Genomic DNA, 22,538 nt, shown 5'->3' on the forward strand with positions numbered 1-22,538 from the left:
GAAAGCATGATTCTCCAACAGTCATTTCCCAGAAAACAGTGCCCCTCCACTTTTGGAATAACTATAGTGTCTGTAAGGTTTCAATAAGCTTATTTTTCTGTGCAGTACTTTTCTTTATTTCCCAGAGGACACTTGGCCAAGAGAGAGCTCAGCTAGTCCCAATTCCAAAGAGCAGGTATTTCCAACAAATAGCAGCCAATGCTGTTCCACACACAGACTTGTACCAGAGCTTCTCAAAATGGCCCTGCAAGCTGGATCTGAATAGCAGCCTGACACTAAGGGGCATGTGTTGTGGAATTACAAGAAGAAGAAAAGTGAACATCTCAGTTCGGGAATAAAAGGGGACAGGAAAAGGAGCCAGAGCACATCTCAGGCAAAGTTTGGTAAAAGCCACTCATTTAGTTCAACTGATATAAGCAAATATATATGTCAAAGTCATGACTCTGATTTAAGCATGATCTAGCTATCACTTTATTCCTTGAAACTGGGCTCTCCTCATTTCCAGACACTCCTAGGAAAGAGAAGGTGCCTGATGCCTAGAATTTCAGCCTTTCATTTTCCCTTCTGTATTTTAAGGTTCTTACAAACTGACAGGAAGTTTCAACAAGCCAAATACATTAATTTAGTTACTTTCACTTGTGTTTAAAGGATTTCATAAACATCCCTAGAGCCTTACAACATCCTGGAACATTCGGTTTTGATCTTAGACTAAGCTTGTGATGTGATGTATTGGTCAATGCTGGTAGGTGAACACCAAAGCGCCTCATGTAGATACAGGTACTCTCAGCTGCTCCATATCAGACAGGGATTTCTCAGAGGTCATTTACTGGTTAATGGTAACTTACCTTCAAACAAAAGTAGCTGCAGTGTGCCCTTTTTTAGAAGTTTCATTTCCCCAGGCTCTGGTATTTCAGGCCTGCAGTATGACATGGTAAAAAGCAAACTGGAGGAAAACCAATTTTGTTTCGGATATTTAACTATTATTGTTTACTCATTGCTTCATCAAAGAAGAGAAGAAAAGAGAAAAATTTCAGGAGGAGCTTCTTTCACACAGACTCTCACCATCCCTTTTTGAGTAGCAACTGTGCAGGCAAGAAAAATGTGTGACTCCGTATTTATTTATTTTAGTTGTGCTCAGAGTTTTACAGGCAGCATCTTCCCTTTAGACCTTCTCAACAGAAATATAAAAAAAGTTTGAAGCCAATTCCCCATTTCCCCACTTATCTCCAATAATCAGCTGGGTGAAATGCAGAAACATCTTTTGTTAACAGAGTGGTGAGTTTGGCTTACCCCAGTCTAGAGCTGGGCTCTCTGCTATGGCATAGATCTGTTAGTTTGTAACTTAGAAAACCCAGTCCCCCAGAGTCCTGTAACTCTCACCTACTCAACAGGAAACAAATATCTTCTCTAGCAGTGACAGGGACATTCCTGGTAGCTGACACTATGCAGGGGAAACACTTCCTGCAGCTTGAGTGAGCTGGACCTTCTGCAGAAACTGGGCACCCAATCTGTCTTCATGGGATGGAGAGGAGGCAGGGAACAAACTCTTCAAGGCAGAACAGACTCTTCAAGTAAGTACTGCACGTCCTGGTGGACATGCCTGTCTTAGCAGACGGCTGTGGCATGAGGCACTTCGGTCATGGCTGTAGAAAACTGTCCCAGTTCCGTCAACAGAATCACAGGTAAATGTGTTCTCTTTCCTGTGAGAAGTCCCTGAGTTGCAGACCTAAAGGATCTTCCCCCCAAACACACCCTGGTGTCACTAGACCACTGAAAGAAGGAGCCGAGCCACGTCAGTAGCCTGCAGGGAAGCCGCCTTTTCGGGAGTCGGAGGCCGCAGCCCATCCCTTGTCCGTTCTGAGGATGGCCTGCACCACCGCGCCGCCGCTCACCCGCGCCGTGTCGTGCTTCCTCTTCTTCAGCTGATCTTCTATGCCCTGCAATGCAGAAGGGAGTGAGGACAACAGGAGAAGGAAATTGTACACGTGCATCCTCCACGACTACCCCAGTGTTCAGTGCCTGTGTCGTGTAGGTCTGAATCTGCCTGTTGTTCCTCCTCTTCCCTTTGCTTTACAGGCTGCCCTGCCTTTGAAGAAGTGGAATTGAGATGATGTGCTATTTGTGATGTTCACTACCAATACTATTCTTCCTCACAGAGTGTTCCACCTCATATGTCCCCATACTGACAGCCAGGACTGCTGGATCCTGTTTGGCAGTGGTGGAAAACACAGGACTCGTAGAGACCAGGGCATTCTCTCCAGTGCTGGCAGGTATCTACCAAATGTTACCTTAATAAGAAGCTTATTAACAGAGGAACTTGTGCACAGTTTGATGAGAAAACTGCCTTATGTGGGAGTGTTATCGCAAATACAGAGACACAGGATGAAACACGCACAAAACCTCCATCTGACTCAGGGCTCTGTGATGTGTAATTTCTCAGGGTGAATGAAGCTGCCAACTCAGGTGAGTGGCCTACAGATTGAGGCAGGCCTTGCCATCAGCTCTCAGACCGACAGCACCGTGCAGAGATTTTTACGTATTTTCAAGTTTGTTCCCAGTTCCCTCTGTGCATCCTCCCCTCCTTAGCTCTGGGCCAGGGCTTCAGAATTCATCAGGAGGTTGCACAATAGGGCAGGAGTTTCCTGAGGCTCACTGGTTTAGGCTGCTGGATGATTTGGGCCCTGATGTGGTTTGCTGTTTTGCAAGTCCTTTGAGCCAAACACCACTGCAAGCAGATGCTTGGTTTCAGATGTAGGTCACTCTTCAATGTACTGGCTTCACACCCATGTGAATGAGAGTAAAGGTACACTTTGGACAGCTTATTGTGACCCAGCACTTGACCGGTACCAGCTTTAATATTGCTCACCTAGGGAACATTTGGCAAAGCTTCCTGATTTTCTGCAGTTCATGCCTTTCCAGCACTAGGAACCCAGCCCATACAAGTTCATGTGCACCCCAGACCCGGGCGAGACCAACCTTCTCTATTTGCAGCTCAAGCTCTGTAATGTTGGGAAACAGCTGATCGTGGACTCTGGGCTCTTCCACTGCTTTCTTCACATCATAACCAAACCAGATGGAATTGATGATTGCCTGTGAGAAGCAAAAAGCCCTAACATTAGTTACTTGTCTTCAAGGAGGCCTGACCCTTGTAGCCACACAGGTAGAGAAGCCTGAAGGGTGTTCACCAGAGCACGTAAAAGGCACCATTTCTGGTTCATGTGGCTCTCAGTGGTTCTTCTCCTGGCTAAGCAAAACACAAGTACATTGCAGCCAGTCAGCTTGTATATGCTTAGTAGGATTCACACACAAAGAGAACGTGAATTGCTAAAATTAACATAGTAAAAGGATCAGATCTTTAAGTTACAGTAGCTGGATTTATGCTGCTGTGATTAAGCACCTCAGCAAGCACACAGCTACAGCTTCCTGCTATTGTGCAACCAGTTCTCTTGGGCCTGGCTCATCTCTATGTGCTTGAACTGCAGGCTGGAGCTGCTGGGAAGTCAGAACAGCCTCAGGGTCTGGGGCTTAGAAAGCCACTTATAGTGGTTTTTACTGACTTCTCTACCTCAGCCAGAAAGCCAGATCCAGCCTGGTGCTGCTGCGTGTGCTGGCACAGGGGACAGCTTTCTTCTGCAGTCACTTTTAGGCTAGTTAGACGTTTGAGTGGCAGCCACAGCAGCTCACAGAGAGCCTGCTTATCATTGACAGCATGCCTGAGACAAGTTCTTATTAACCTCCCTGTGTGACTGTCATCCAAAGTTTAGGATGGTGGATGAGAATGGCTCTAAACTAGGAAAAGAGCCTAATTCATGGAGATCCAGAGAAAAGAACTCAAAGCTAATCTGAAGTCACAAATCTTCCACAAATGGTAAGAACAACTTGCCAAAGGAAAAGATCTGGAGTCACTGAAGGAAGCAGTTCAATAGCAGACCCTTTGTAGCTCTGGCAAGAGTTGGAGGTCTGGCCTTCGAACGCCAGGCAGAAGCCTCTTTTCCAAGCCCCTGGCCCATGGCAGGGAGCCACAGCCATGATCATGTCACAGGTGCAGAATGGAGCCCCAAATGCTGCCTCTCTCTAGTTTTGCCTGGTGGTGTTCCCCGTTTGCCCACACCATCACGTACCAGTGCTGTTGCTGTAGTTATTTTTGTTCCTCCAGAAGCACCAACCACCATCTTGACCTTTTTCGTTTTGTCCACCAAGATAGAGGGGCACATAGAGGACATTGGCTGTTTACCTGTCAGGGACACAGATGCAACAGAGGCTCAGTTTTCCACCTGCACCTTACAGAGTGCCAGCTTCTGCTCCATGCCTAAACCCAGAGTCTCCGTATCCGCCTTCCTGACTCAGCTCATGTGCCTTGTTTGGCCCCTGGGGATCCCACCATCCCCTGCACCCATCTCCTTCTTGCCCTGCAATGCCAAGCTTAACCCTGGTCCCCCACGCAGGGGTTGAAGGCACCTTCCTCCAGTCCTGTCTCATCCGGGGCTGTCTGTGATGCAGCTGTCTCCAGTGCACCTCAGGACTTTCATTCCTGTCCTTTCACTCCCCTGTCCCTCTCCAAAGCGTGGAGTACAGGAAGGTAGCAGAATCCCAGCCTGCTTTGTCAGCAGTGAGATGGGTCTGCAAGAAACAGTGGTGGAGCAGGCAGGTTGCCTGGATAAGGTGTGTTAACTGGATCTATCCCAAGGTGCCCTACAGCTCTTCAGGAAGGAGGGAGGAGGCTGGGCAGTGCCATCCTGCTCTTTGCAGTCAGCTCCTGCTGCTGCCTCCCTCTTCAGTTAGTTCAAAGAAATCTTTTGCAGCTTTTAAGTCATTCCATTTGACATGTACTGATTTCCCTGGGAAAGGGTTTGTGTTGTTGGAAGGAGGCATACAAAAGAGTTTTTCTCTAGACAGCCTCTCCTCCTCCAGGGTGCACCAGGGCTGGCTGGCTGAGCACTTTTGACAGGAGTGCCAGGTGATTCGCTTCCATCCCTGCCCCCTGCAGAAGGTCCCAGATCTGTGCCTGATGGCAGACATGCTGCAGCCTGAGTGCATGACAGAGCCATAACACTGAGTCAGGAAGGTAGTTTACAGCTACCTGGTGCTATGAAATTTGCTGGAGAAGGAGGAATCCCAAATCCATTGATTATGTAAGGCGAGCTGAAGTCATCCATCTCATCATTAAATATGATTCCACTCACGTTGGATCGTACATCAGAGCCAAAACTAGAGAAAACAAGTTGTCATAGACATGTCAAAACCAGAGCAAATCCAGGAGGAGCTTCAGGTGAATTACTGCAGTGTGAAACCTGGGATTTGATTGGAGTAACTCTCCACTCCCTCCCATTGTAAAGGACTTTCTGTCACCCCTAGGGGGGAAGGAGGCAGTTAATACCATGAGTACACAGCTACACACAGAGGAAAGACAGCCCGCAGTCCTGCCTACAGCTCCTCTTCAAGAATCCCAAGGGGAAAACCAGCACAGCAGCTAAGGGCAACTATTTCCCCTTCCAGTTGGGCAGTACTGCACTCCATTCAGAGGCAGCACAGCTCCAAGGCTGGCACATTTGGGAATGGCTGGGAGTTTGCTTAGATGTGTCAAGCTGGAGACATTTTTGCCCACATTTTCTAAGGACAAAAAGAACCTTCACACTCTGGCTTCAGGCCATATGCATGAACACAGTTCTTTCTGACAGCACTCAAAGCCAAACACTGCACTTCCAGGCCAGCTGCATTAGCTCAGATTCCTTCCAAAAGCCTGGGTAATCAGAGCCAGCAGCGATAGCACTGCTTATGAGAAGATCCAGATGCAGTGAATGTTGTCTTGGGGAGGGAAACTCAATATGAGAGAGGACACACCTCGTCCTCTGACCCAACCACAAGGCCTCAGTGTTCAGGACTGACCTGCAAGCTCAGCAGAAGTGCCCATCAACAGTGCTACTGGTCCCTACCCCTCCCGAGAGGTGACAGCTCAGAGGTGTTTGATACCAACCCCAGAACCACCACTAGGAAGATGGCAAAGGCCTACAGGGAAGTAATGTCTGAGCTCATACTATTGGTTGATGGTGCTGGTGGCGGACACAGCACTGCCATCATCAGCCACAATGGAGATGTGGGATGTACCGGCATTATCTCCAGTGTAATATACGGGCTCATAGTAGTCAACTGGATGGGAGGTGTTGTCTGTGATTTTCCTCCGGAGACCATCCGCAAAGAACTCGGATGTCATGTTTCTGATTGCCTGTCAGAGAAATCCAATGCAGTTACTCAACAGATTAAGAGACATGTAGTTATGAGGCTGATATCCAATACTTCAGATCACAGAACAGTGGCAAATCCCAGCAGTGAGGCTATAGTTTTCAGCGGGGGCTTTTCTTCTTGGAAGATGGACATTGTACCAAAGAGCATTTTAAGCAGTCACAGGAGCAGCTGTTACAGTGCATCCCTTTGTGTAGAAGTTAATCAGCATCCATTTTTGCAGCACTATGGAAAGCTGTCCTCCACACTGCTGTAAGGCATAGGCAAGCAGGGCTACACTTGCTTCAGAGATGAGAGGAACAGGATCGGGTTGACAGGACAAAGCCAAGGCAAGCTCTGACCATGGCTCTGTCAGTTGAAAATTCGTGTTCATCAAGCTGGGCTGGGCTCAGATCCTGCTGCTTTTGCAGTCACAGAAGTAAAAGCACAAAGTGTGAAGTTGGGAAAAGCAGGGTTTCTGTCTCACCCCTTCCCATCCATTGGTCCATTCTACTATAGGCAGGACTGTGGTTAGTGAGCCCCAAGGATGCTGGAAATGTCATATAGTGAATAAGGCTTCAAACACTATCAAAACAGGCAGGGTTAGCCCTAAACATGCTCAAATGCTCCTGCTGAATTGAGGAGTTTGCTTTTCCTTACAGCAGGAAGGTTTCCTCCATACATATCCCTCACAGCTCAGCCATGAGTCACATAGGACTTCACATTTTGATTCAGAGCTATTTCAGTGCCTGTCAATAGCAGGTGGCACAGAGCACACCTGACAGTTTAGTCACCCAAAAATTTCAAGCCATGTTCCAGTCAACCTTGGTGTTGCAGAAAGAAAAGGCTTTTGCCAGGTACCTCTGTAATGTTGACAAACTTTGGATCTCCCAGTAAAGTCCTCTTGGCGTAGGCAAAGCGAAAGGCCTCCACAATGCGGTGGTAAGTCAGACCTTTCTCCTCCATGGTTCTGATGCTGTCAGCAGAGAAATTATATCCTGACAACAGAAGATAAACAAATGTGAACACGAAGTACAGGGTCAAAGGACTGCTAATATGCCTGTGTCAAAGGTATAACCTCAAAGCCCACTCTCTACAGAGATGGAGTCACTGGACTCTCCTAATCTCCACATGAAGAACACAGGAGCTGCAGTAGTTTTGCGCACCGTGGGAGTCACCAGCAGCATTTGTACTTGCAGAGATGTTTTCCAAAGAAGCCTCAAGCATACGTTAGGTTCCACCCATACAGGTATCAGGGAAGTTCCCCAAACAGGAGAATATTTTTCCTCTTACATCTGTATTTCAGGTAGGAAGGTGACATCCCTGAGTTTAGAGCAGAACAGGAATAGGAATGTTTCTTCATCTTGAGTCTGAGACCTCAGGAGGGATCCTCACCTGCTAGAGGGCTATTAAGGGAGGCCCTGGTTCCCAAACAAAAAATGGTGGTGTCTTTGGAGCTCTCCCAGCTCCTGCTGCCTATGGGGCACTGCTCAGTGGCACTCTCACCTTTCAGTATGTTGAAAATGAGGGCCAGCACTGGGCCACTCAGGGGGGCACTGGGCGTGTAGAGGGTGAACTCCCCAAGTGTGACTTGTATGGGGTCGTTGATCACAGTCGCATTGTAGTCCCGCAGATCTTCCAATGTGACAATCCCCCCTGGAAAGGGAAGAAAACTAGAGATGTGGGTTTGTGTGATCTCTGATGGGAAGAGGAGATTGTGCTCCATCACCATGAATCACAGCAAGGGTGGAAGAGAACATGGACAAACCCAAAAAGTGGCAAGGTAAAGAAGGCAATGACGTGTGCACAGGAGATGAATTTATTCCTTGATAGATCCATCTGAGGCTGAGACAGCCTAAGCACAGAGTTGGGCTGGTTTACAGCAGCCAAAACTCTGGTGGCTCCACCTTTTTTTGGTGGTTTTTTTTTGGTTTTTTTTTTTTTTTTTTACAAAGGACACCAGCAATGTCAGGTAACAAATTGTCCTTGAGTCCTGTTTAGAGGAGACAGGATGCAGATGCTTTGTGCTACCCCACAAGTAGAATAATTTGTGTGTTCCATCACCTTTTTTATCAGAAGGGGGAAGGCAGTAAGTAATTATCTGCCACAAATGAAGCTGGTCAATGGCTCGCAGGAGTTTCACTGAAGCTAGTCAGTGCTAGTTGGTGAGGACAGGATGCTGCCACCATCTAGTGGTGCTGAGAGATCAAACAGCCCAGAGTTTACAGAACCATGCACGTAATGTTTCAGGTACAAACTTGTTGGATTCAGGTTCTGTAAACAGGCTGTACCTACTAAGCCACTACCAGAGCCACTCAGACTTGCTTGGCCATGTGGTACAGAAATGCAGAGGAAGTGCTCCCCATTTCTGACTGAGTTTCAATCACATCCATTAAAGCGCTAAAGCTTCTTTTGGGTGTCCTGTTGCCACAGATCTCAGAGGCAGCATTTCAGGCAGCAGGTTTGACCCGCTCCCGAGGCTCCTCCCTGGGTGCTGAGCAGTCAGGCCACTCCTGCTGTTTGGGACAGATGTCCTGTTTCTCACCTGCGCTGTGGATGTCAGCGATGATCTGTTTTGCCAGGCTTCCTGTGTAAAAGGCATCTGCTCCTTCTGTGGCTATAGTCTCGTATGTCTTGGCTAGTTTAGGCATCTTGATGATATCGCCCTCACGCAGAATTTTCCCTCCTTTGCAGAACACTTCGCTAACAGAGAAAGGAGATGGAGAAGATCAGGTCTGAGAGACAAGTTCAAAACTATGAGTACCTGTAGCAGCTAACCCAGTATCTGGGTGTTCATGCTAAAGGCCTCTTGGAGAGAAGAGACACTGCCTGAGCCATGCCCCAGGGGTCCTGATGTCTTGCACTGGGACATAAAAGTGACCAGTGTTTTCTGACCTGGATTCCATATCGCTCAATTTGCTCAGTGAAAGCTGCAGCAGTGAGTGTCCATCTTTTACAGCAAGGCACCCACCTTCCCTGCCTGCCCGAGGGGCCAACAACTGCCTCGAGATGCCCAACAACTGCCTCGAGATGCCCAGGATGGGCCAAAGTCCTTGAACTCGAGCAGTTCAGTTCAGAGTACAGACTATGAAGCTATGAGGTTCAAAGCTTCCAGTGAGTCCAGGAGAATGCATTTCAATCCCTGTGTGTTAGATCACTTTAAGGTAGATGGTTTCCTCTCTAGCTACCTCATCATAGGTCACGGATGTGCTGTTGTGGACCTGCCACACAGGAGTACAGGAGATAAGCCCAGGCTGTATATCCCAATTGAACTGGAAATCCAACCTGCAGTTGGCAGAGATTTTAAGGAAAAGAGAGAATTGAGCATGAGCTCCAGAAGGGCTAGACATAAATACTAGGGGTTTGACTTCAAGAAGAGGAGGAGCATTTATAACCCTTCATGTTCATAGTCATTGCCAGAAGTGAACAGTCAAAGGCATTGCTTGAGGAAGACTGACTGCAGAGTAAGAGATGACCCAAATTCCCACTGCCTGACAGCAGATGAGATGTTCAAAGAGACTCTGCAATTGCTCCAAATGCAGGTATGATTAGCTTGGTACACTTACAGCACGAGGAAAAGCTGGGGATTCAGAGAACACGTTGCCATCTGGCAGATTGATCCCAGCATGTACTCTGATTCCACCTTTGCTCAGACAAACAGACTTTAGGAGTAGAATTTTTCCCCCTTTAAAGGTCAGGACCAAACATTCCTACACTTGGCCATGTGATTTAGCACCTTCAGGTAGCTGCAATAACATCAGCAGCACAGTGAGCATGGTGACTGGAGGGGAGGCACACTCTCACAGACACTACATTACACGAACACAGAGATTTGCAGCCAGGATGCAGCTACCCCAAATTTGCACAGAACAGCAACTGCCCTACCTACCATAGCAAGGGATTGCTTTCAATTGATTCCTCTTTTGATTCGATGGCTGCTGCAAGGCCTTTCCCAACAGGGAACCCTTCTCTTGCCAACTTGATACTGGGCAGAAACAGTTCCCTCCATGCCAGTTTGCCATGACGTTCGTGAGCCAGTTGATAGCCACGGATTTCTCCTGGAACAGCAATGGACAGTCCTCCTGGAGCAGATAAGGAACATGTTAGTCTTCCACAGCAAGGAAAGAAAGCGACTGATGGAGCAGGAGGTAGAGCAGGTGTCTCTGCCAGCCCTGATTTTAGGCAGGGGTTGTGTGTACTGTGACCAGCTCCCCTCTGTGCACACGGTGCTTAACAGAATTATTCGGTCTGACATTTGTGCCTACGTACTCTGGACTGCTGAAATGCCTCTGTCCTCTTGCTGGTAACTTGAGTTTTAGGGTCATTTCCCCTCAGTAGGCTCTATTTCAGAGCAAAGCTGCTCAGAACATCAAAGCCATCACGGTGAGAGGACACAGACTGCTACATACTTAAGCCAAAAACTTTGTTGCAGCATTGTAACTCTACAACTGCAACAGATTGATGACTACACTGCACAGTGAAGCAGCAGTTTGCTTCATTCCTGTTCTCCTCGGCATCTCTCAGGAGTTCAACACACTGCTCAAACCCCCTCCAAGGTGCTATTCCTTCTTGGTTAGAGGAGTGACTATGAAGAGAACCAGATAGTATTTCTTTCTATTTCTTATTAGAAAATACTTCCCTAAAAGGAAATTACTTCTCTGGAGGCCCTAAGCAATTAGTTGATGCCACAACAAGTATTTAAGGAGGACACTTGAACTGAGAAGAACCCAGGTGATCCACAAAGATTTATTCAAAGAGGTGGAAAGATGTCAGATATGGAACAGGTTATGCTCAGTGCTTTGGATTCACCCATATTTTCATGAAGTGAAAAGCAGAAAGTGTTGGGCTGAATGACTAGTTTAAAGGACATTATTTTTAGCTTCTTTGTCAGGATAGAGTTTGCAGACTGTGTAAAGTAGAGGACATTTCCAGGTGAGAAATCCTGTAGACAGACAAGAACCCAGTAAGAAATGTTCTTGATTCAGGCATGCCTGCAGCAGCTAAAGCTGGAGCTATGTTGTCCCCCCAAAGCAGTGAAACAGCCCTTGCCATACCTTTCAGAGAGAGCTGTGTGTTGTTCCCAAACATGCCCTCTGATGCGCCTTTTGGAGCCACCTCTCTTGCATTAATGATTTCCACTTTTCCTTTAATGACAGAGCAAGGAAGATGATGTTTAGCTCTGGACTCAGCACACAGTCGTGGTCTCTGCTGAAGGTCTCTGATCAACATGAGCCAGTTTCTTGGCAATTACTTTGAGGACATTCCCCCAGAGGTTGTGAGCATCAGTCTTTTACTTTCGCTCAGGTAGGATAAATCATCTGCCTTAGATAAAGTTCTCAAACTGTTCCAGACGTGTATGGCCCTGTCCCTTACCTGTGCTGCTGTAGATGGTAAAGAAGAGGCCCCCTCCTATGCCCATGCTGTGAGCGTTCATGAGTCCTACACAAAGCAGAGCTGCAATTGCAGCATCCACAGCTGATCCTCCTCGCTGAAGGATGTCCCTGTGCAGCAGAAGAGAAGGTGGCAAGTTACAGTGTCTCAGCTACCACTGTAAGCAGTGGATTCATCTCGTCAGAGCAGTTATGACAGATTCTCTAATGCACAATTGTCTACACCAAGTCTATAAGTTCCTCAGGAACAGGAAGTTTTTAGCTTGTCACCATAGAGAACACATCTTAATGATCTTGTTGCAGACCAGATCAACCCTCATTAGAGTACATCCAAACTAGCTTGAAAAGACAGAGATGTGTCAAAGTATGTGAGGGGACGGGCATTCCAGACACATTCATTGCTCATGAGAAACAACTTTCTGAGGAGCCTTAGATCTGCAGCACTTGAGACTAGAACTGGGAGACATCTTGATAAATGTTTTTTAAAAGGAGCTAGAAAGGCAACTCTGGTTCTCGTTGTTCATGGAACCAGGAAAACTTTGCCTGCTATGTTGTCTGTGACCAACTGCAGTAACGCTGCCCATGGTAAAAAACCAGGTTTTATTAGGGCCTCCTCTTTCTACAGGGAGATTAGGGATTGATTATCCCTGCTGGGCAGTTGCCACGATTGCAGCTGGGCATTGGGGAAACAACAGTCCTGCCTCGTGCAGGAGCTGTCAGAGCTAATGAGAATCATGGCACAATTAGCGGGTACCTTCCAATTATTGAGCACGGCCCTGCGTCTGTGGCCACGGCCGCCCTCTTGTACGTGTGAGTGTCCCCTGAGCGCAGCCCGAAGAACAGTCCCAGGAACAAGATGAGCCCCAGCAGGGCTGTGGCCAGGACTGCAGCCACCACACAGCGCTTCTTCATCTTCCTGTGGGAAGAGACAGGATTATCAGCCCTGCTGCCTCGGGGCCACGCGGGAACTAGGGAGCAGGTGACCAGGCACAAGTGGAGTGTTTTCATCTACCTCCTTCCATATCCTCAAACCAGCAACTATCACTTGGGTAAGAACCTGCCTCACAGCACACAGGTAATGTCACACACTGGAAAAGCTGCAGATTCAGAAGGGAAATCCAAGGAGCAGAACACAATTGGTGTTAGTCATGACTCACATCATCTTCAGAGGAAACTTTTTTTAAAAATTTAACTTCATTAATCTGCTTTTAAACACCTTCTCTGTGGAGGAGTCCCTGTCCAGAAGGTTGTCAAGGACCAGTGCAAAACATGTCTTAGTCATTAGTGAGCAACCTCAGCCAAAGCTGTTTTGCACAGCCCAGTGTGAGAACAGCACTCGCTCCTGTTTGGGACTCTTGGCCAGAGCACCTTCCCGATAAGCCAGCCACTTCCAGAGGAAATGGCCAGTGCTCATATCTCCATGTGTCCCAGTCCTGTGAGTGCTCATCTGTGAGGGAGCATAGCAAGCCAAGGAGCTCCCCAGCAAGTGTATTCCAGATACACACCAGGATGAGTTGAGAGTTATTGAGGGAATGAAGAGTCACTGCCACCTTGGTGGGACCGACAGTTCATCAAATACAGCTTGAAAAACTGCTCTTTGACCCATTTCCTTTTCTGTTACAGGATTGTTCCAGCAAAATAGACCTAAATTCATTATATTGCCCTCAGGAACTACCTTCCCCCTGTGTAGTGCAGCTTCAGGTTTTTACCACAACTACAGTGCTTGCACAATAGCCAAGATGCCCTTTACCTTGCCAAAGAATCTGCCATCCCCAGAGACAAGCCAGACCATGGAACTGTGGGTGAAGAATGGATCCACCAACTCCAACCTCTGTGGATGTTCAGCAGCCCAAAGCAGAATGAACTCCAGTAGCCAGGGCAGCACTTGGTGCCTTGCAGCAGCCACACACAGGAATAGAGAGCAGTGACTGTGCCAGCACTGAGCTAAGGAGAGGAAACAGGCCAGGCCAGCCAGCCCAAAACTTTTCTCAGAGGGAGGTAATTAGCAAGCAAGGCCCCCTCAACCTCACCCTCACCCCTCTTATTTAAAATAGGAGATACACATTTGCTATCCAAGCTCTGTGAGTCTTAGTCTGAGCATTAAAGATGCCCATCTCCAGGTAAAGCAGCTCAAACCAGTGTGTATTTCTACTCTATGTGCTGTTCTGTAAACAAATGTCAACTGAGGACAGCAAAAGGTAAATGGACGAAACCTCTTTCCAGGTTCTAGAGCTTAATTTACACTCAACTACTTTTAAAAGAGACCAGTGGCGTGTTTGCAGAGCAATGTCTGTGCAGGGAAACAGAGAAGCCATTATGTCCCCAACAATAGCTCACACACAGTCTCAGAGTTTAAAGACAGTTTTGTTCGTTGGCAGAGTTCAGCTTCAGCACTGGCAGTCTCCTCCAGGCTTCACAAGGAATGCCATGGGATCTTTTATCTGGCCCCAGCTCGGCAGAAGGTACTTTGTTTCATCTGAAGGCTGCTCTATGCTGGGCTGTCCTGCAAGCCCGGGCTCACTCAAGCTCTGCAGGGGCTGTGTTAACCCATGGGCTCCTGGCTGGGCTCTCAGTTCTCCCCCACAGCTGTTTGCCTCACTGCCGGGCTCCTGGAGAGATTTACTGCCTCCTCAGGCAAGTTATTCCCACAGCAGGAGAGAAGGGGAAATCTCAGATACTACCTCTGCTCTCACCTTTCACCTCCTCTCTGGAATTGGATCACACTTGTGAGTATCCCCTAAACCTGTAAGAGCTCCATGCTGTGTGTCCTACTGCCTGGTGAGTGCACAGACCTTGAGAAAGGGCCCTCCAGCCCACCTCATCTGCCTCAGGCACAGCTCCTGGCCTGCCAGCCCCAGGGTGAGGATAAGACACACACCACTGGGGCAGGAACACACCCAGGCTGCCATGAAGAGACATTGACTGCTGGGCACTGCCCCTGTGCTGCACTGTGGCACCACACTGTCCTCTGGGCTGGGCATCTGCAACCCACGTCAGTGCTCTTAATAAAGGTGCCATCTGCCAGACTGATCCTGCTAAGGAAGCAGCAGATGTACGAGCTAGAGACCTGCAGCTTTCTTGTCTTCAACACTACAGAGAGCAAACTCAGCTGAGGATAATCCCCTCCACCTTTACTGCCAGCTCGACTCCCCTAAGTTCCTTAACCTTTTCAGGCCTGACCCTAGAGGGAAGCATCCCTTGCACAGCCCCTACTGCCTTCCCAACTGTGGCACAGCAGAGCCGGATATGCTGTATGGAAATCAGGAGATGGATCAGGAGCCTGCAGATATCCACTCTAACCCACCTCTCCACACTCACCCTGTGCCCTGGGCAGTCACGTGGCAGCAACAGCTGAGTTTTTGCCCAAATAATCTATTTGAACCTTGGCTCTGAGTCGAGTCCCTGCTATGATTTATTGTTGGGAGTGGAGCAGCAGCTGCAGGCCACCACCTGAGCTGACTCCCCAGCTATTGTCTGCTGAGGCTGGCTTTAACCTCCACATCTCTGCCAAATCCAGCTGCTTGGAAGCTTGGCTTCAGTCACAGAGTGCTGCTTGGCAGAAGCAATAGGTCTCCATGAGAGAGGGGTTATAAAGTAATTAAAAGCAATAAAATTATTTCTCACTGTTATAAAGGTCCAAGAGCCAGTGCTAGCCATGGAATTTAAAATGTAGCCTGATTGCCTTAATTTACATTAGGAGAGGGGGTGGACCAGCAAATAGCAGAGCTATGTCTCTACAAGCAACCCCATTGAGCTGTATTGAGATGTGTCACAACATGTGCAACCTTATTTAAACGGGACACTGTTTTTCAAATAAAGAATGCCAGTGCAACAGGCTAGCTGGTGTCAGGCAGGGGATCAGGGTCTGACATCTCTGCCAAGAGAACTGAGGCATTCTGTAGAGATGAGGAATCTGCCATGGTCAGGGAAAGCACCAGGAGAACTGGAAGAGGAGAAAGAGATGATGTACCAGCCAAAAAGAAATGGAGAGACAACAGCAGGGTGCCAGAGGATGACAAAGGACTCTGGGACAATGCTTAAAACTTTAACCACAAACTTTAACCCAACAGGTTTCTGCTTTAAGCCCATTTTGCAACAGCTGCATACCTCAGCACCACTCCTGAGAGATCCTTGTACTCCCACACCCAGCCCAGTAGCCACTACTTGGCCATTAGCTTTGAGACATCCTTCCTTACTTTCCCCAGGCAGCACACGATATGCAAGGATTGTTTGGACATCTTGACTCTTGTCATAGGACACAGGCCATGCTCTTCTGATAAAACTCAAAACCTAATCTATACCAGTAACATTATCATATTTAAATAATTAATAACGAACAGTTGAAATAATGTTTTCACACTCTACTGTTCTGCAGAGAGAACTGTCAATGACTTTTGGGTGAGAATCTACCTAAAGGGAACAGTCACAAGGTTGCCGTAGGTCCCCCAGCAGAGGCCTAAAAGTAGCAGAGCCAGGTTTCTAGCAGAGGCCCAAGGGCTGTTCACACAAATGTCCCATTACTGATCCAGCATTATGGGACCAACTATGAATTTCCTGTACTTATTCATCACAAGATACTTAAATTCAAGTCTTATGCAGGTCTTCATCTCCACCAGTGATAAGGCAACTAAAGCAGAGTTCAGCCAAGCCATGAGGAAGCCCCAAGAGGCTTCCAAATTCAGACCTAGGCACTGGTCCCACCTGGAGCAGGAAGGCAGAGCAATCTTGGAGAATCACAGTAACTCCATTCAACTCAGTTAAAACCTTTCCCTAGAGCCGGTGCCTCCCTCCCCTCAGAGCAGGACAAAAGCTTTTAGCACCCTCTTTGTTAATCCCGGCATCGCGGACTCGTGTGGATACAGATCAATTTTCAGGAGAAAGGCCTCCATGAGGATCAATGGTCTTTATTGCTGTGAAGTCAAGCCAGAGATAATCGACATTGAATAGAACAGCACGGTGCCCGAGCGGAGCGGCTGCCCGGCTGGCTCTCAGGTGTGCTGCTCAAACCGAGCTGCTGTGATCACAGATTGCAATTCCGCCACAGGCAGTGGCTTTTCTGAAGCCTAATGGCATGTAGTATTCTGAAGCCTAATGGTATGTAGAGTAAACCCCGAGTTTACTGAGAAAGAGACAACAATTTCTTCTTGAAGCAACTTTTTCCTCAAAAATCTTTCATGTTTTCCTGCAGAAATTTTAGCATCAAACCCAGCATTTTTTTACTTTAAGACACTTCAGCATAAACTATGAAGTGAAAAAAGGCAGAAAGGTGGAATAAATGCAGAATTCCCCATTTCACATGGTTTTCACTGTGTTTTCTAGTTGAGGACGTCCCAGAAATCCAGAACCAGCAAACTCAATCTCAAAAATCCAAGTTATTAAAGTTTTACAAATTCATTCAGAACATTACTGTTACAATCACTCCCAATTTAAAGTCAAAATACTTCATTAAAATAGCTCAATTCTCCCAACTTTGCAAAAGAAGTTTTCAGGTGCTCTTCTTCTGCCTTTAAACTAGAAGTTGTTTATTAGATCTGAGCTTACTCAGACTGGTTAGTCAGGTCCTATCATTCTCTTTTGGCAAGCTTTCATCTGATATATTAAAAAACTCACATTGTCCCCTATTTTGTGGAATAAGGAATCCCACACAGCACTCTCAGGTTGAGTGGAACAGTTTAATGAAGGTAATTCCTAATTCCCCCTTACCTCTTTAGAATATTTGCAAGTCCCTCCTGTCCTTTTGCACAGAGCTGTGTGTACTGATCTCCTTTGACTGTCCTTTCTCAAGAAGCAAACCCTTTTCTAGGGGCAATACATCCTTGTAGCACTGGCAGTAACCACTTATCTTCACTTAAAAGCTCTCCCAAGCGTGCCATATTATTTGGTATTTGTACTGCTCTGCTCACAGAGATTAACCCATTGAAACTCATTATGTTTGAATTCACAGTACCGGAGGAATGCATAAGTAATCATTGACTGGGTGAAGAGTCAAGAACCCACACCTTTTGAAACGCATATTTTAGCATTCATGAAGGTTGTGTATCACCAGCAGAATCATTCTGTGTTCCTGGGGTTCGGTTGCTATGTGGTACAAATGTTTTTCCTCACCTGGTTGTTAGCTCTGAAGTTCTGACTAAGGAACTGAGCAAATAAAATGGCCTTGAGAGATGCACCAGGAGAGGTTTAGATTGTATACTAGGAAAAACTTCTTCACTGAAAAGGTGGTCAGGCATTGGAACAGGCTGCACTGGAAAGCAGTGGAGTCACCATCCCTGGGGGTATTTAAAAGACCTGTGGGACTTGGGGACTTGGTGGTGATTCAGCAGTGCTGGGTCAACGGCTGGAATCAGTGATCTCAAAGGTCTTTTCCAATCTAAATCATTCTATGAGTCTAAATATGTGGTCATCTTAAGTAGAAGTGCTTCCATCTCCACATGGTCACGTACCCTCACGCCACTCCTGCCTAACCGACACCCTTGTGGTTTAATGAGAGACTGGATTTTAAGTGTGTTTGTACCTTCAGCTTAAACTCAGACACCCTGACAGATTTAGCTGGGATTACACTTTGTGGGAATAACCTGCCTGCCAAGTGTGCCAGCAATGCCTGGGCATCTGATCAGCTCACACACCAGTTCTTAGCAATCACAGTGACACTCTACCTTAAACTGTCATTAGATTTAGTCTGGATTAATACTCCAGCTGCAATGAGAAGATGCAATGCCTGTTCTGCCATGCCTGCTCCCACAGGAGCACCCTCTGGCAGGAAGAATGGCAGAGCAGGAAGGCAGGGATGAAGAAACCTTCCCTCCATCACTAAACCTGACTGAGGCTTTTAAGCAACAATCGTACATGTCTGCTTGTGGCAAGTCCAGGAGCACAGTTGTAGCTCAAAGGTTGCAGCTCACCTGCTGTTGAACAGTGCAGCATAAACCCCAGCAGCAACTCAGACTCAAGGTAAGGAGCTGCACCAGCTGTCTTTGGACTCTACAGACTCAGCCCCCAAAGCTTCTGCCACTGCTGCTGTGCAGGGCTTGCTGGAAACCTCAGGACCCCTCTGAACACGAGCTGAATGCCCATCCAGAATAATAATAATGGCCCATCTTCGCGAACGAAGATTTGGGGAAAGGTCTTTTACCTTTCCAGCCTGCGCAATGGATTTTTTAGGTGAGACACAGCCTGCGCTGAACTGAGCCCACCCTTTAATCCTAAGGTTCATCTGCCGGGGCCAAGCAAGCTTGGACAATGGCAGTGAGGTCCTCAGGACGTAGGTTTGTTTAGAGTGTCCTTCTCATAGATGGATGGCCACACAGGGCTAACGACCTCCATCAGGCCAGGAGACCGGGATTTGAACCCGTGGTCGCAGCAGTGAAAGTCCTGCACGCTAACCACTAGGCCACCAGGGGTCTCCATCCAGAATGCAGCACAAGCAAATCACAGCTTGCCTGAAACTTGGGCACAGTAAGGATTCAAGCCCACATGTCCAAAGCCTGACTTTCAGCCAGAAGGCATTCTGCAAAACCAGGGTGAAGCAAAGTCTGCCTGGATGCCAGTCAGCACCATTAGATGCCATCTTTGGACTTAGGAGGATCAGTCAAGTGGCTAACGCCTCAATTCCAAACCCATCCAGTCCCTCTGCCCCACTCCAACCTTTGATACACTGGATCCCCACTTGCTTCAGAAGGATGGTAACTGTACTACACTGACTCATTAACAAACTTTGGCCTTGTTCCAAGATTAAAAGCTTTTTGAGTCATATTTCCTCTCCTTAAAAATACAGCACCTTTTCTGTAGTAGCCACAAAATGGAATACTCCTTAACATTTGCATTTGGAAAAATCAGTATTGTAAAACATGAGCACTCCAGCCTTGAGATATTTGGAAGGGATCCAGCATGTGCCCATCCTTCAAAGAGGACTTTCAGATACTCCTTTCAAGACGTTGCATCAAGAGGGCAGACCCCTTCAGTTATACTGCTATTATCTAAGAGATCTTGAGCAAAAACAGAAGCTTTCCAGAAAGTAGGTATTAGCACAGAAAATATTCTGCAGGCTTAGAAGGATTTGATGTACCTGCTTTTTTCTAGTGGCCAGTCTGAAGTACATATACAGAGTCCAGGCCACATTCAGCTAGTAACACATACCACTCTCACTTTATCTGAACCCTTCATGTGAGACCCATGATGCTCCACAGAAAAGATTGTGGCAGGATCTGTGCCAAAACAACTATCCTCTGAAAAAGCAGACAGCATGGAAAGATAGATGGTCTGTGCCCCAAACAGAGCCCTCTGCACTTTCAGTCTGTCATATCTTTAATATTAACAGAGGAATCTAAGACACAGCCTACTGAATGGAACACTTTTCTTAATTTACTCACCCTGTAGGTGTGACAGTACCAGGTTTTATGCTTAATAGTTTTATAGTTCTAAAGTTGCTATGTCCCTGGAGCAGGTCTAGGTCAGAAGAGTCTCCCTGTCACATTTTGTCTCAGAGGGTACAAGGTGACATGGAAAGGCTGCTAGCTGTAAAAAGCCCAGTTCTAAATCATAATTATCCAACTGTTATGCTTCACCCCCACTGCTGAAAGGCAAGTTTTATATCAGTGAGTCACAAAAATTAAGCAAATTCTATGTCCTTCTTCAAGGACAATGCAGTCTCATCCATGGCATGTTCTTACCAGCACAGAGCTGGAACAAGTTGGATGCTCCTCAGCAAGTTACTCTTTCACTTATGCACGAGTAGAGTTGAGGATGAGGTCAGAGAAGGTTACAAAACCTGGAGTTAGTGTCTGATTCTGAAGGGTGAGTAGTGTGGTATGTACAGGTTGTGCTGTGCACAAGGACCTCATTTCAGCTGTACATAATCTTTGGAAACCCTTGAGTATCTCAGTCTAGGCATTAACATAATAGAGAGCCCTGTTATAACTCAGCCTTACATGTTTCAAGATGCAAAGCCACACCTCAAACAGTAATCCCAAGGTTAATGCAGGTGCATTGCTGCCTTGTTCTTCTCAGCCCAAGACAAATAAAGAAAAACATATCTCCTGTGGGGCTTGCCACCTCTTTCCATTTGTGATGTTCACAGCATGGTCACCTTTAACATTCCCCCAAAATAGCAGGCACTATTACATTGAAACTCAAGCAACAGAGGAATGCATCTGTCAGCACATGAAGCAATGCCTTCATAGCTCTGGCCATGGAACTTGCAGACACTGAAAAACATCAAGTGACCTGAGGCATTTCTGGGCACTTTTTGTTTCTTCCCCCACCCTTATTGATTTTTCCCATAAGAATTTCAGGAAGCAACACCAGCAATGACTCACAGAGCACAGATCACATCTACTGTTCAGACTCCTCCTTTTTATGGCAGAACACACATCCCAAGGTCTCCGTTTCCCGAGGCTTTAACTGATGCATTGTTGGAATAGACGCTGTTACAAGATTTGGTACATTAGCTAAGGACACCTCATGTTGCAGGTTAGCTGTTTTTTCCATCAGGAAGTCTTTCCCCTCTAACAGAGCAATGCTGCAATCCAATACTACCTGAACATGAGCATCAAATAGTATCTTGAGTTCCTGGTAGCACAGAGATGTTCATAAGCATGAGAAGCTTCTTCACACCGAATTATAGTTTCCTTTCTGAGCCCTTGCTCTACTCTTCCATGCCTAAGGCAACCAGTGGAAGTTAAGTACCAGCTGCGTGGGTAGCAGAGAGTTCTATTTTAAGCTAACCACTATCTAAGAAACACTGATGTAAAAAAGAGATCACTGCTGAAAAAGCCCTGGAAAACAAGTCACTGGGGGAGACTCTTAGAGAAAAGGTACTTTAAGAACTGGAAAAGTTGCCTAGCGTGCAAGAGGTCAAGTTGACTAAGAGCAGGGACACAAGAGTTGACTTTCAGAGATGAAACTAAATAAGCAGATGTTTGTCCACAGCCAAAGCACCTCCTTCCCCCTCCAGTGAGAGTTGCTTTCATTGTAACTCACCTGCTCAAATGGAGCAACCCACTAAACCCACATGTTTTCATTTTATGAATCTGTTTTCCCATAATCATCCACAGGTGCATCGCTCTTCCCTGGGGCAAAGGTAAACAAAATGAAAGATAATTGGTAGATGGGGAGATTTATTAACCCTTTCTTACCAGCCACATGGCCCAGTTCTGCTTATACTCTTCTACCCACACAGGCAGCTGAAGCTGGGGCAGCGCTGTGTGACAGCTGGCAGGGCTCCTGGGTGGGCAGAGGCTTTGCTGATTGCTGTTGCAGAAACAATCCTTCTGCTCCTTCCTTCCAGAAAAGGGTGATTGTCCTCTGTTCAAAGTCTGCTTTCTTTTATCACTTTTCCTCAATTTTATCTTTTTGCTACTCAGTCTTACTCATTAATTTCATGTCAAGCTTCGCTGTTTCCAAAACCTACACACCAATCTGTACCTATTATCTATCAGCTTTATAAAGTCCTTTCATCTTTCCAAAGCCTTTCTACCAGGCCACCAAAGGAACTGTGTTCTTGCAGCTGACAGACTTGCCCTCCCCTCAGCTGCCAGCAATCAGCTGAGCAACACAGTCCTGCACAGCTTCCCCTCAACTACACTGTCCTGGAATAAGAGGGGAGAGAGCTACTGGAGGCAGAAAGGGGGAAAGAAGAGGGAATAACATGTGGAAAGAATAAAACCTAAAGTGCTGAAAGGGAAAAACAGACAAAGTGGGGATGAAAGAGGCAGATAGGAGGACAAAAAAGACAAAAGAATAGGAAAGGGGGAAACTAAAGGGGAAAAAACAAACTATGCCCTCTCTCAGGGCTAAAGGCTTTCTTCAGTCCAGCCTGACTGCTGCAGTTGGCCTGTCCTTCACACGCACATCAAAGCTCTCCAATCACAGATGAAGTCTGCACTTTCTTGATGCTCTACAGAGGGATTTATTCAATGTCATTGCCATAGC

General features: G+C 46.9%; 1 protein-coding gene across 4 annotated transcripts in view; it reads right to left on the reverse strand.

Annotated features, from left to right (window-relative positions):
• Window positions 1–1,098: 1,098 nt before the first annotated feature.
• The window catches only part of GGT1 (gamma-glutamyltransferase 1), a 42,220-nt gene continuing 20,780 nt past the window's right edge, over window positions 1,099–22,538 (reverse strand). For 3 of the 4 annotated variants that reach the window (XM_027696751.1, XM_027696749.1, XM_027696753.1), the window contains 12 exons: window positions 12,364–12,525; window positions 11,593–11,720; window positions 11,274–11,363; window positions 10,109–10,301; window positions 8,765–8,922; window positions 7,726–7,875; window positions 7,081–7,217; window positions 6,036–6,223; window positions 5,081–5,208; window positions 4,122–4,234; window positions 2,977–3,090; window positions 1,099–1,937 (listed from right to left, as the gene is read on the reverse strand). In XM_027696751.1, the coding sequence (XP_027552552.1) occupies window positions 1,794–1,937; window positions 2,977–3,090; window positions 4,122–4,234; window positions 5,081–5,208; window positions 6,036–6,223; window positions 7,081–7,217; window positions 7,726–7,875; window positions 8,765–8,922; window positions 10,109–10,301; window positions 11,274–11,363; window positions 11,593–11,720; window positions 12,364–12,521 (1,701 nt within the window). In that variant the 5' untranslated portion in view covers window positions 12,522–12,525 and the 3' untranslated portion in view covers window positions 1,099–1,793. Of the gene's footprint in view, window positions 1,938–2,976; window positions 3,091–4,121; window positions 4,235–5,080; window positions 5,209–6,035; window positions 6,224–7,080; window positions 7,218–7,725; window positions 7,876–8,764; window positions 8,923–10,108; window positions 10,302–11,273; window positions 11,364–11,592; window positions 11,721–12,363; window positions 12,526–17,312; window positions 17,524–22,538 lie in introns of those variants that run through there. The other variant, XM_027696750.1, reaches the window with a different exon arrangement.

This window comes from Neopelma chrysocephalum, unplaced genomic scaffold (assembly GCF_003984885.1).
Source record: "Neopelma chrysocephalum unplaced genomic scaffold, ASM398488v2 Primary Assembly neopelma1_116, whole genome shotgun sequence".
Taxonomy (NCBI): Eukaryota; Metazoa; Chordata; class Aves; order Passeriformes; family Pipridae; genus Neopelma; species Neopelma chrysocephalum.